Source organism: Leptodactylus fuscus, chromosome 4 (genome assembly GCF_031893055.1).
Source record: "Leptodactylus fuscus isolate aLepFus1 chromosome 4, aLepFus1.hap2, whole genome shotgun sequence".
NCBI classification, from domain to species: Eukaryota; Metazoa; Chordata; class Amphibia; order Anura; family Leptodactylidae; genus Leptodactylus; species Leptodactylus fuscus.
In genome coordinates, this window is record NC_134268.1 from 179,180,558 (window position 1) to 179,192,862 (window position 12,305).

Sequence of the window (12,305 nt, forward strand, 5' to 3'; positions counted from 1 at the left end):
ACATTGGGGGAAAAACTACTGAAACTGTTAATAAAATATAAAGTTGAAGTTTTATACTATAAATGTACAAAGTCCCAACCCTTTAATTTATTCAATTTTGTCACAATTTTTGTAAAATGATTTTTTAGATCTTTTAAATTGCTTTCTACCTCCAGCCATTTCTGTGATATTAGATTAATTGTAGTGAATCTTTCTTCTGTATGGCTTTCTGAATTAAACATCCATTTCATTTATCGTTCTTTGATTGTATCATTTCTTTTTCCCATAGTGTGTAATGAGCAGTCCTTTTTGATGCTCCTGGTTGACTTGAGATCTGATCTGTTTCTCCAGTCTATTTGATTTTTCTTTTTCTATTCTTTGTTACTGTCGGTAAAACTTTTTTATTTCATCTTTGACTTTTACAGAACTCAGACCTTGTGTTATTACACTGCTCAAAAAATAAAGGGAACACTGAAATAACACATCCTAGATCGGAATGAATGAAATATTCTCATTGAATACTTTGTTCTGTACAAAGTTGAATGTGATGACAACAAAATCGCACAAAAATTATCAATGGTAATCAAATTTATTAGCCAATGGAGGCCTGGATTTGGAGTCACCCACAAAATTAAAGTGGAAAAACACACTACAGGCTGATCCAATTTTGATGTAATGTCCTTAAAATATGTCAAAATGAGACTCAGTAGTAGTGTGGCCTCCACGTGCCTGTATGACTTCCCTACAACGCCTGGGCCTGCTCCTGATGAGGTTACAGATGGTCTCCTGAAGGATCTCCTCCCAGATCTGGACTAAAGCATCTGCCAACTCCTGGACAGTCTGTGGTGCAACGTGACATTGGTGGATGGAGCGAGACATGATGTCCTAGATGTTCTCAATCGGATTCAGGTCTGGCCAGTCCATAGCTTCAATACCTTCATCTTGCAGGAACTGCTGACACGCTGCAGCCACATGAGGGCTGGCATTGTCCTGCATTAGGAGGAACCCAGGGCCAACTGCACCAGCATATGATCTCACAAGGAGTCTGAGGATCTCATCACGGTACCTAATGGCAGTCAGGCTACCTCTGGTAAGTACATGGAGGGCTGTGCGGCCCTGCAAAGAAATGCCACCCCACACCATTACTGTGTCACTGCCAAACCAATCATGTTGAAGGATGTTGCAGGCAGCAGATCTCTCTCCATGGCATCTCCAGACTCTGTCGCGTCTGTCACATGTGCTCAGTGTGAACCTGATTTCATCTGTGAAGAGCACAGGGCGCCAGTGGTGAAGTTGCAAATCCTTGTGCTCTGAGGGAAATGCCAAGCGTCCTGCACGGTACTGGGCTGTGAGTACAACCCCCATCTGTGGACGTCTGGCCCTCATACTATCCTCATGGTTTCTAACCGTTTGTGCAGACACATGCACATTTTTGGCCTGCTAGAGGTCATTTTGCAGGGCTCTGGAAGTGCTCCTCCTGTTCCTCCTTGCACAAAGGCGGAGGTAGTGGTCCTGCTGCTGGGTTGTTGCCCTCCTATGGACCCTCCACGTCTCCTTGTGTACTGGCTTGTCTTCCGGTAGTGCCTCCAGCCTCTGGACACTATGCTGACAGACGCAAGAAAACTTCTTGCCACAGCTCGCATTGATGTGCCATCCTGAATGAGCTGCACTACCTGAGCCACTTGTGTGGGTTGTAGAGTCCGACTCATGATACCACGAGTGTGAAAGCACAAGCAACATTCAAAATTGACCAAAACATCAGCCGGAAAGCATTGGTACTGAGATGTGGTCTGTGGTCTCCACCTGCAAGACCCTCCTTTATTGAGTGTGTCTCGATAATTGCCAATAATTTCCATCCGTTGTCTATTCCGTTTGTACAACAGTATGTGAAATTGTAAATCAGTGTTGCTTGGAGTTACATTGTGTTGCTTAAGTGTTCCCTTTATTTTTTTTGAGCAGTGTATATTAATTTCTTAAACATGAGTCTGTTTCCTTATTTTAAAAGGTTTCCGTGATATTAAAGGGGTTTTCCAAGTCTAATCCTTTAGGATTGGTCATCGACACTGATCTAATACCTCGGCCGCATAGCTCCCCGTGCAAAAACACTTACAAGGCTTCGAATTTTTACTGCCCCTACCACCTTCCCTGCCACCTGGAGCTATGCGGCCGAGGTATTCGATTGAGCATATTCACTCATCTCTAATCAACATCAGATCAGTAGGGTCCACCACACTTACTGATCAGCTATTTGAAGCAATTGTGGTGTTCGGTGGGGCACTGCAGCGTCATGACTGTACTGTGGCTGGGCTTGGTATTGTAGCTCAGTCCCATTTACTTAAATGGGAGTAAGCTGCATACAGGCCATGTGACGGATAAACAAGACATCACTTGGCCTGTGAAGAAGCAGCGCCACTCCAATCCTGAGTGTCGAAACCACCAATCTAATATTGCTTTACTATCCAATATATAGGCCCCTTTAAAGGTGATTTCAGTAACAAAAATTTTTTGAAAAGAAAGACAACAGTTTTTATGACAGATTTCCATTAACTTTCAATTTGGAAGTAATGCCCAGCCAGAATAAGGGCCTGTTCACATCACGTTTGATCATCAGTTTAACTGATCAGTTCTACGGATACAAAAAACTGATGCGAAAAACAGGTGAAAGCGAGGACCCTCCATTTACATACAATGTTAAATAAACAGGGATCAGTTTCTGTTCATTCTTTTCTGTGGTTTGTCCTACTTTTCTGTCCTATAGTAACTGATCCGTTTTTTTTTATTTAACATTGATGACCGTCCATTTAAGTAAAGTAAGGAGAACCCATCCCCAGACAGCTGTGTCCAGGTTATTGACTCTCACCAGTATGAAGCAGGGTGCAGGCTGTCAGGGTGAGAGGTCATAGATGTGGATCAATACGTCTCATTAAAGAGATATTGCCTCAAAGAATTCTGGAGCAAACATGACCATGTAAAAAATTCTGGAAATGGAATATGCAAAGAAAAACTTCTATGTTTGAAAGTGGAACTTGTTCTAGTGTCACCTTTTGGGATGTAGCTCTCTATAAATCATTGCCTGATTTTCCTGAAACCTCGAAACAGCTGTCTGCCGATGGGTTCCTTTTCCTTTTGGAGGAGTTATTCTGACGCTAGGTTCACACCTGCGTTCTGGTCTTCGTTCTGTGCTTTCCGTCTTCTGCATGCCAGAAGACAGAAAGCACAGACTGGGTCCGGCCGTGAGCGGCGGTGAGGGTTTTATTCTCTCCGCCGCAAAACCAGATTTTTTAATCCGGATGTGTCCGGGTTAAAAAACCCGGTTTCACAGCGGAGAGCGCAAAACGCTCACCGCCGCTCACGGCCGGACATCTTTCTCACCCATTCAAATGAATGGGTGAGAAAGACTCCTGCAGGTTTCCGTCTCCTGCTCTGTTTTATGCAGGAAACGGAAACCTGCATAACGGACACCTGGGCGCAGATGTGAACGAGCCCTTACTTGCCTTTATTCCCAGATTATACAAGTATGTTTCAGGAAAATCAGGCATTGATTTATAGGAAGCTACCTTCCAAAAGGTGGTGCTAGAGAAAGTTCCTCTTTTTCATCAAGGGGGACTTATCTGCATATTTCTTTTCCAGAATTCTTAGCAGGGCATACATGGTCTAAAGCAGGGGTAGGGAACGTATGGCTCTCCAGCTGTTGCAAAACTACAACTCCCAGCATGCATACTGGCTCTGCTGTTCTGGGAACTCCCATGGAAGTGAATGGAGCATGCTGGGAGTTGTAGTTTCACAGCAGCTGGAGAGCCAAAGGTTCCCTACCCCTGGTCTAAAGGGTCCCAACCTCTCACTGAGACATAGTATCCCTTCTGACAGATACTAAGGGCACACGTAAACATAAGGAGAGGTTACATATTCTAAAGGCTTGTCACAATAGATGGACCTTGTACGTTTTCTTTATTCAGTGAGCGCTATTTTTTATTAAGTACCAGTACTTTATGTACTGTGGGTGTTAGCATTTTTTTTAATTTTATTAAGTATTTAACAAAGGTCAGATGACATCTTCCTCAGGATCAGCTGCCTTCTCTGATGTTTATCACCTAAGTCCACAGATCATTGTTGTTAAAAATCTTTTTCTACGCTATGTGGCACGCTGCTCACCAGACCTTTGGCCTCAATACTAATAGTGTCTTCATACACTAGTGTGGTTCCAAGTCCTTGTGGTTACAAAGACTGAGCCTTTCCTAAGTAGATAAGAGGAACTCTGTGTTCAGTATAATATATATATATATATATATATATATATATATATATATATATATATATATATATTGCTGTTTTTTTTCTTTTTTCTCCTTGGAGGTTTTAATTCAGACGGCATTTTTCCTGTGTTCTGTTTTTTTTTTTGTTTTTTTTTGTTTTTTGTTTTTTTTTGGGGGGGGGGCTATTTTTTCATTTAACAAAATCAGAGGGAAAATGCTTTAAAGACTGCCATACCCAATGAATGCTATAGTTTGAAAAAAAAAATGCCCTGAAATGTAAAAAAAAAAAAATGTGACGTAGGGTTATTCAGAGTTTTTTATTTGATGACCTATAAGGTGGCGGCAGTGCTTTCTTTGTACCTGCATTTTTTTCATAGTTCGTGTTGTGAAACAAGCCTTTGGTGTTTTTTGCCTTGAAATGCTGACATTCTTGTCTATGGGATGTGTCTGGTATTCAGCTCAGCCCCAGCCAGGTAAATCAGGATAAACTGCAATACCAGACACATCCCATAAGCAAGAGTGTCACCGTTTCAAGGGGGGAAAAACGCAAACTTAACAACAAAAATTTGTCTTTTAATGTAGCTGCCACTGAATATACTGTGAAGATGTAAAAGAGGTTCTGCAGAAGTTGTGTGTATAAGGTTAACTGTGCGCCAGATATGCCCGTCTTGTCATTTTTGTTGATCTGACGGAATGAAAGAACAGAAATGCGAACACGCTGCTGTAAAAGAAATGTCCATGTTTGTCTGTAGAACTTTGTCTTTCTGCTTGTAGACGGCAGGTTCGTTCTGATGTAGAACTAATGTCGCTGTCTATCCTTTCTGAATTGGAGAGTTGCAGAGAAGCGGTTTGTGAATATGACAGCAAGCAGTAATAAATCATTGCATTTGCTCCTCCAGCTTGTAACAAAGTGATGTGTTTTTGATAAATTGGCAGCTCTCATAGAAATGAGTCCACAAATCATCAGTCTGAATGCCGTATGAGCTTTCACTGCTGAGGGAGAAAAGAAAGATGGTGCCCCATCTGCTATTTCTGAAAAGGTTTTGTTGCTTACGTTATGCTGTCTAACAGTCTGCGCTTCTTAAAAATTAATTAATGGTCTTCAATAATTTGGGAGTGCATCTAGAGCCGTGGTCCGCAACCATAGGAACACGTACCCCAGGGATGCTGCACCCCACAGTGGTCAGGGGTACACGCTGGAGCTGAGAAGAGCACTGCTCTGAAGACCACCAGAGCGAGAGGCGAGTAAGGATTCATTTTTCACCACTCTGCTGCCTGCTTCTTCTGGAGTAGAGCGGTGAGTAATGAATCCAACTCAGCATTTGTTTTGGAAGTGGGGGTAATGAGGGGGCCATTATACTGTGTGTGAAGGGGGGTTATGATGGGGCCATTATACTGAGTGTGTGTGTGTGTGTGTGGGGGGTAATGATGGGTCCATTATACTGTGTGTGTGAGTACTGAGGGAGTCATTATAATATATACGTGGGGGAGGCACTGAGGGGGCCATTATACTGTGGGAGGGGGCCACTGAGGGGGACAATAATAGTGTGGGAGGGGGGCACTGAGGGGGACAATAATAGTGTGTGGGGGGCACTGAGAGGGCCATTATGCTGTGTGTGTGAGTGGTACTGATGGAGTCATTATAATATATGTGTGTGGGGGTACTGAGTAGGCCACTATACTGTGGGAGGGGGGGCACTGAGGGGGCCATTATACTCTGTGTGGGGACATTGAGGGGGCCACTATTCCAAGGAAGAATAGTGCTGCACGTTGTGTTATTATTCCCTTAAAATCTAGAAACACCGACATAGGCCCTACTGGGGTATCAAAATCTAGCCTTCTTTATGGCACAGCATGTCTTCTATCCTGGAAGACATGTTGGGTCGACCATTTCCATAATTTTGGTGTCTATGATGGCTCTCCTCAGGTTATTGCAGCCTATGTGAACCAATAATAAGTTGGGCTTCATTCCCACATGTGCCCAAGGCCAGCCACATGGTGTACTGTACCTCTTTGGCCCATATGAATTATATATAGAAAATATGACATTCATTTGTATCACAAATCTCACAATTAATAATACATGATATTGTGTCTAAGGCCAAATTATAGTCCTCGTTCTACTGCAATGCTGAAAAGTAGTCCGATGATCCATTACACCAAGAACACCACTTACCAGGAAGCCGTATTCCTCCAGGACTTTGCAGTTTTGATAGGCCGCTGTAGTAGGTTTGATTAGGGAGCGTTCACACTACCGTCGGTGTCCGACATGTAGTGTCCGCTCAAAATCTGTCACGGACACTAGGAGCGGACACTAGATGTGTCCGTGACACCTGTCATTCACTTGAATGGGCATCGGGTGCGTTCTTTTGCACTCCGTGCCCGTCCTTTCCTGTCCGCAAGAGAAGATGTCCGACTTCTCAAGCGGACAGAGGAACCCTGCATGCAGGGTTTTTCTGTCCGCTTGAGAAGTCGGACATCTTCTCTTGCGGACAGGAAAGGACGGGCACGGAGTGCAAAAGAACGCACCCGATGCCCATTCAAGTGAATGACAGGTGTCACGGACACAGCTAGTGTCCGCTCCTAGTGTCCGTGACAGATTTGGAGCGGACACTAGGAGCGGACACTACATGTCGGACACCGACGGTAGTGTGAACGCCCCCTTAGTTTGCGGTTTGTCCAAGACTTGTTCATTATTTAGAATTTCTTTTAGTTAATATACAGGTAAATTTCTAACAAAAATATATATCGATCTGGTAATTGAGTTTCTATAAAATTTTCCCTATATGTCTCAGATTTAGGAATTTGATCTTGAGCCCAAGTTGGTATAGGGATTGCTATATGTGTGCAATATGTTGTAGCTATGTATGAAGCAAGAAGTCATTTATTAATACATTTCTTTTATAGTACAATACATGATTAAAAAAGATAGAAGTAGGTTTCAGTGCTTGACTACAGTAACCTCACACTAGTACGAGACATCTTGTGCTTCATTTTTAGAGATGAGCGAGTAGTATTCGATCGAGTAGGTATTCGATTGAATACTACAGTATTTGAAATACTTGTACTCAATCGAGTACCACTCGCTATTCGAATGGAAAAGTTCAATGCAGAACCAGCATTGATTGGCCGAATGCTATACATTGCCAATCAATGCTGGTTCTTCTCCTACCTTTAGAAGTCTTCTCCGTGCAGCTTCCCCGCGGCGTCTTCCGGCTCTGAATTCACTCTGCCAGGCATTGGGCCTGGGCAGAGCCGACTGCGCATGCCCGCTTGTAGTGCGGACATGCGCAGTCGGCTCTGCCCAGGCCCGATGCCTGGCAGAGTGAATTCAGAGCCGGAAGAGGACACGGGGACGCTGCAAGGAGAAGACTTCTCGGAGGATCCAGCCTGACCCTCACTCGTGGACTTGGTAAGTATAATTTGATCGAATGTTGCCTACCCCTGAAATGAGCATTTTCCCCCCATAGACTATAATAAGGTTCGATATTCGATTTGAGTAGTCGAATATTGAGGGGCTACTCGAAACGAATATCGAATCTCGAACATTTTACTGTTCGCTCATCTCTAGTAATTTTGAATACGTTTTATTCCACTAAATGTTGTTGAGAGATTGGATTATAACCTCAATATTCACTGAATTATACAAGGTACAGATCAGTCTATTAATTCTTATTTGTTCTCAACAGGATAGCTGGGAAATTGTGGAAGGCCTCCGGGGAAGCTCAAGCTGCACACAGGAACCACAGAAAAAGGAGGGTTTCTTGCTTAAGAAACGAAAATGGCCACTAAAAGGCTGGCACAAGGTTTGTATCCGTACATGGACACAGTCCCCAATAAAATCATCTTTGTCAGACCCATGACTTGGAAAAGTGACATAGACATATTACACAATATACTACGGTAATATAAGTCCATTCGAGATGTCTGACGTGTAGGACATATTTGCCAAAACTGGCAGACCATCTCATGGGAGACTAGCACTGGCAAAACATGCCGTGGAAATTTTTGGAAGTGGCTATGTCAATTTTTTTGATATGTTATGTTGCGTGCCCTGCCCCTTATTGATACACGCTGCATTTCTCATGCCACTCTTTTGGGACACAACTAGCACATAAAGTGCCTATGTTATATATGAAATGATAGGGCCTCAGGAGCCTCCGGGTCGTTCTAGGAGAGTTCGTAAGTATGGTTTAGAAATGAAATGAAGATATTGCTTGGGTTGTGTGGCTTATGCTAGCTTCATAACTGCACTGTTGTGTCCGTTGTTCTGGTCTGTCAGAGAACCAGAACAACAGATACATGGATTGCTAAAACAGCAATCTAACAAGGTGCGCAGGTCTTTGGTGGGATCCTTAATATGTGTCTTTTCTTGTTAGTACACCATTGTGAGCTAGATTAAAAGCCTATGTGCTTGACAACTCCTTTAATGCAGATTGTTCCATAGCAAGTCCACCACATGTGAACATGGCCGTGTAGATCTTGCCCATAATTGCGTGCAAAAATCTGCCATTTCTGTGAAAAAACATGAGCACTTGGAGTTATAAGATGTAACACTTGTGACAGTGACATTAAGTAGAAGATGGACTATAACCACATGGATGGATGTTGGTAGACGTAGGAAGTCTTTGTTGTTCCCTTGACGTTCCTGCTCACCTCCTATAAAATAATCCTGCAATATATCCCGCCACCCTTAAATATTCTATGGTAATTCGCTCCTAGAGTCTCACACGGAGCTCATTAACCAAAATAATATCAAAGAGAATTTTCTGTCTTAATGTTTTGGGCTTTTCAGTTTGTAGATTATCTCCTTATGTTGACAGCTAAACTGGAAAAATATGTTTTATTCATTAAAGATTCAGTAAAACTTTGCCTCTTGTTGTTGTTATAACATACGTCCAATTTTGAGCATTGTTTTCGGTACAGTGTATACTTAAAGGATTCACCCTGCCTCTTAAAGGGAACCTGTCACCATGAAAATTCAATGTAACCTGAAGGCAGCTTGTTATAGAGCAGGAGGAGCTGAGCAATCTGATATATAGTTTCATGGGAAAAGGTTCAGTATATCTTGTCATTTCTCTATTTATTTATATGCTAAGAAGGAGTAATTGTGGTTGGTCCTAATAGTAAATGAGAGCTGTCTTTGTATGCACAGTCGTAGAGGGGAGGCTATCGTTCCCTATCAGGATTGCCAACTGGACTCAACTACAATTTCTTAGAAAAGAGAAATAATTGGAACTGGCAAGTTTTACTGAATCTTTTCCTTCAGATCTATATATTAACCTTGCATGCTGCCCACAGATAATACTGCATTTTCACGGTGACAGGTTCCCTTTTCAGTGTCGTACACAAATACAAACCAACTTGCCAATCCACCGTCAACAGGTTATAAACAATAAGTCAGCCACAATATGCTCTTTAGAGACTGAACCAACAGATGCTACACTGATCTGTAAGGTCCCATATTCTCCTATGCACTTCCAGAAATTTGAATGCAGCTTTGGATGTGAGTTGAGCAGATACAATATAATAATTGGAGAAGTTCAGAAAAGCAAAGTGTTATAAAGTTAATAACTAAACGTCAGATTTCAAACATTTGTTAACCTTTATGGTTCACTTCCAGAGTTAATCTGTATACCGAGTTTATTGACTTGGCTGATGTATTACTTACATAGTGCTGATCCTAGATTACAACCTGTACTAGGCGGCGTTTACATGTACACTATTCAGAGAAACCACGATTACAAAAAAAAGTGTCAATACTCAGTTCATGAAATGTGGATTTGTCGTCTGCGTCTACACTTATTGTATATTTATAGACATGCTGGCTCCACATGAAGATTGCTTTGGTGAGATTACCTTGAGAAATATAGTCAACAGTAGCCAAGATGTTTGGAGTAAAGAATATCTGTCAACAAGTCTGTTGACTGTCTCCAATGGCAACCAGAAGAAAGAAGAATGTAACTCTGAATCTTGACAGGTTGTAATTCAGGCTGAGTACAAGATAGATATGCAGTGCATGCATTATGTATAAGGCCCTGAACTTGTGATGTACATTAATATGTAAAATGGTGTTAACATACGCTCAACTGTCTGGTACATGATAGAAGAGAGATTGTAAATTGTTCTGTATCATTAAATAGTTAAATTTGTCTTCTAGAGGTACTTCTACTTGGATAAAGGGATCTTGAAGTATGCCAAAGGTCCAAATGAAGTAAGTTTTCATTATTAAAAAAGGTGGATGGATGGATTGGATGGATGGATGGATAGATTGGATGAATGGATAGATTGGATGGATGGATGGATAGATTGGATGGATGGATAGATTGGATGGATGGATAGATTGGATGGATGGATAGATTGGATGGATGGATAGATTGGATGGATGGATAGATTGGATGGATGGATGGATAGATTGGATGGATAGATAGATAGATTAGATGGATAGATAGATAGATTAGATGGATAGATAGATAGATTAGATGGATAGATAGATAGATTAGATGGATAGATAGATTAGATGGATAGATAAGATAGAATGGATGGAATAGATAGATAGATAGATAGATAGATAGATAGATAGATAGATAGATAACATAGAATGGATAAATAGAATGGATGGATAGATTAGATAGATAGAAGGATGTCTAGATAGAATGGATAGATGGATAGAAAAATATCTATTTATATAGATCTGTCTGTCTATGTTTGTGAATGATATAGATTCAGATTCATCCATGCATTTTCCATAACCCTACAAATGCAGACAGTACATAATATAAAAGGTGATGAGAACGCTAAATGGATTCAGTAGACTGGAGAATATGGACATTTTTTGTAAGGTCTCTGCTCTGTCTAAAGGGGTTTCTGTCTTTCTAGATGGAGAAAGGTAAACTACATGGCTGCATAGATGTTGGACTTTCTGTGATGTCAGTGAAGAAATCAACTAAGTGCATTGATCTGGATACAGAGGAAAATATATACCACCTGAAGGTAATCTCACCGACTACAGGGTCTAATATAACGCCTATGGGAAATATAGTATATGGTATATATGGAATATGCTAATGATATTCCCATGGAATTGTATTATCTTTAGATACACTGGGGAAAATGTCCTATTCTCGCTACTTCATCTGGATTATTAGGAACAGTTGTGGCACATTTTTGGCACTTGGCTCTTTTTTTGCACCAAAGATGGTCCATTTCTCTCTTTCAGCACCCCTCTTGCCACTTTTTATGAAGCAGGCAGAGCAGGGCAAAAAGTAAGGAATGTCAAGGTGTCAGCTTTACAGATTTACTATGACTTGTGCCAGAAGGCTGGAATGTGTTATATCTGACATATACGCCAGTTCCTGACTGGTGTAGACGTCAATTTCTGGAGTGTGTCTGAATTATTAAGAAGCTGGAGCCAGTGGATCAGGACTGACGTACCGCACACCAGTCTTAATAAATTTATAAACACTGCTTATAGGAATATGGAAAATTAAAGGGATTGTCTTATGAAGGCAGCTGCTTTTCCTGCTGATCCTGGAATGACATTGCTTATTATACATTTTCTTTACAGCCTCCAAGACTAAAGGGCTTCTTGAACATCATGAATTTTTAATAAAACAGCTTGCAATGGTGTAAAATAACAAAAGTAGTAATACCCTACCACTTCCATGCCACATTAATGTCAAAGGCTTCTCTGGTCCCAATGGTCTCTCTTCTTTCTGCAACTGTGACAACACATTGACTTGACATGTGACCTCTAAATTCAGTCCCTGGCTGTTGTAGTGACCTATTGACACCACAAAGGTCACCATTATGACCAGTGTAGCAGTCACATGCCATTTTGACACTAGGGTTGTCACTATGCCTGAAGTTGGACTTATTAAGTTGATACCAATAAAAATGATACTGTTATGTGATGTACCATATTACCTTGACAATAATGTGAGTATTAACTTACTATTAATCATAACCCACCAGTAGGTTCCATTCCGGCACATGCTGGGAAATACTTCTGGCAAACAAACAGTGTTCCATGGAAGGCAGGCTCACGTTCCTGACTCCTGGTACTAGTAGTGC

The 12,305-nt window shown here is 41.5% G+C and overlaps 1 protein-coding gene across 3 annotated transcripts in view; it reads left to right on the top strand.

The window, feature by feature from the left end:
• OSBPL3 (oxysterol binding protein like 3) overlaps positions 1-12,305 on the top strand; it is a 148,800-nt gene that overhangs the window by 87,611 nt on the left and 48,884 nt on the right. For all 3 annotated transcript variants that reach the window (XM_075271421.1, XM_075271419.1, XM_075271420.1), the window contains 3 exons: positions 7,922-8,038; positions 10,393-10,446; positions 11,112-11,225. In XM_075271421.1, coding sequence (XP_075127522.1) covers positions 7,922-8,038; positions 10,393-10,446; positions 11,112-11,225 — 285 coding nt within the window. The remainder of the gene's footprint in view (positions 1-7,921; positions 8,039-10,392; positions 10,447-11,111; positions 11,226-12,305) is intronic.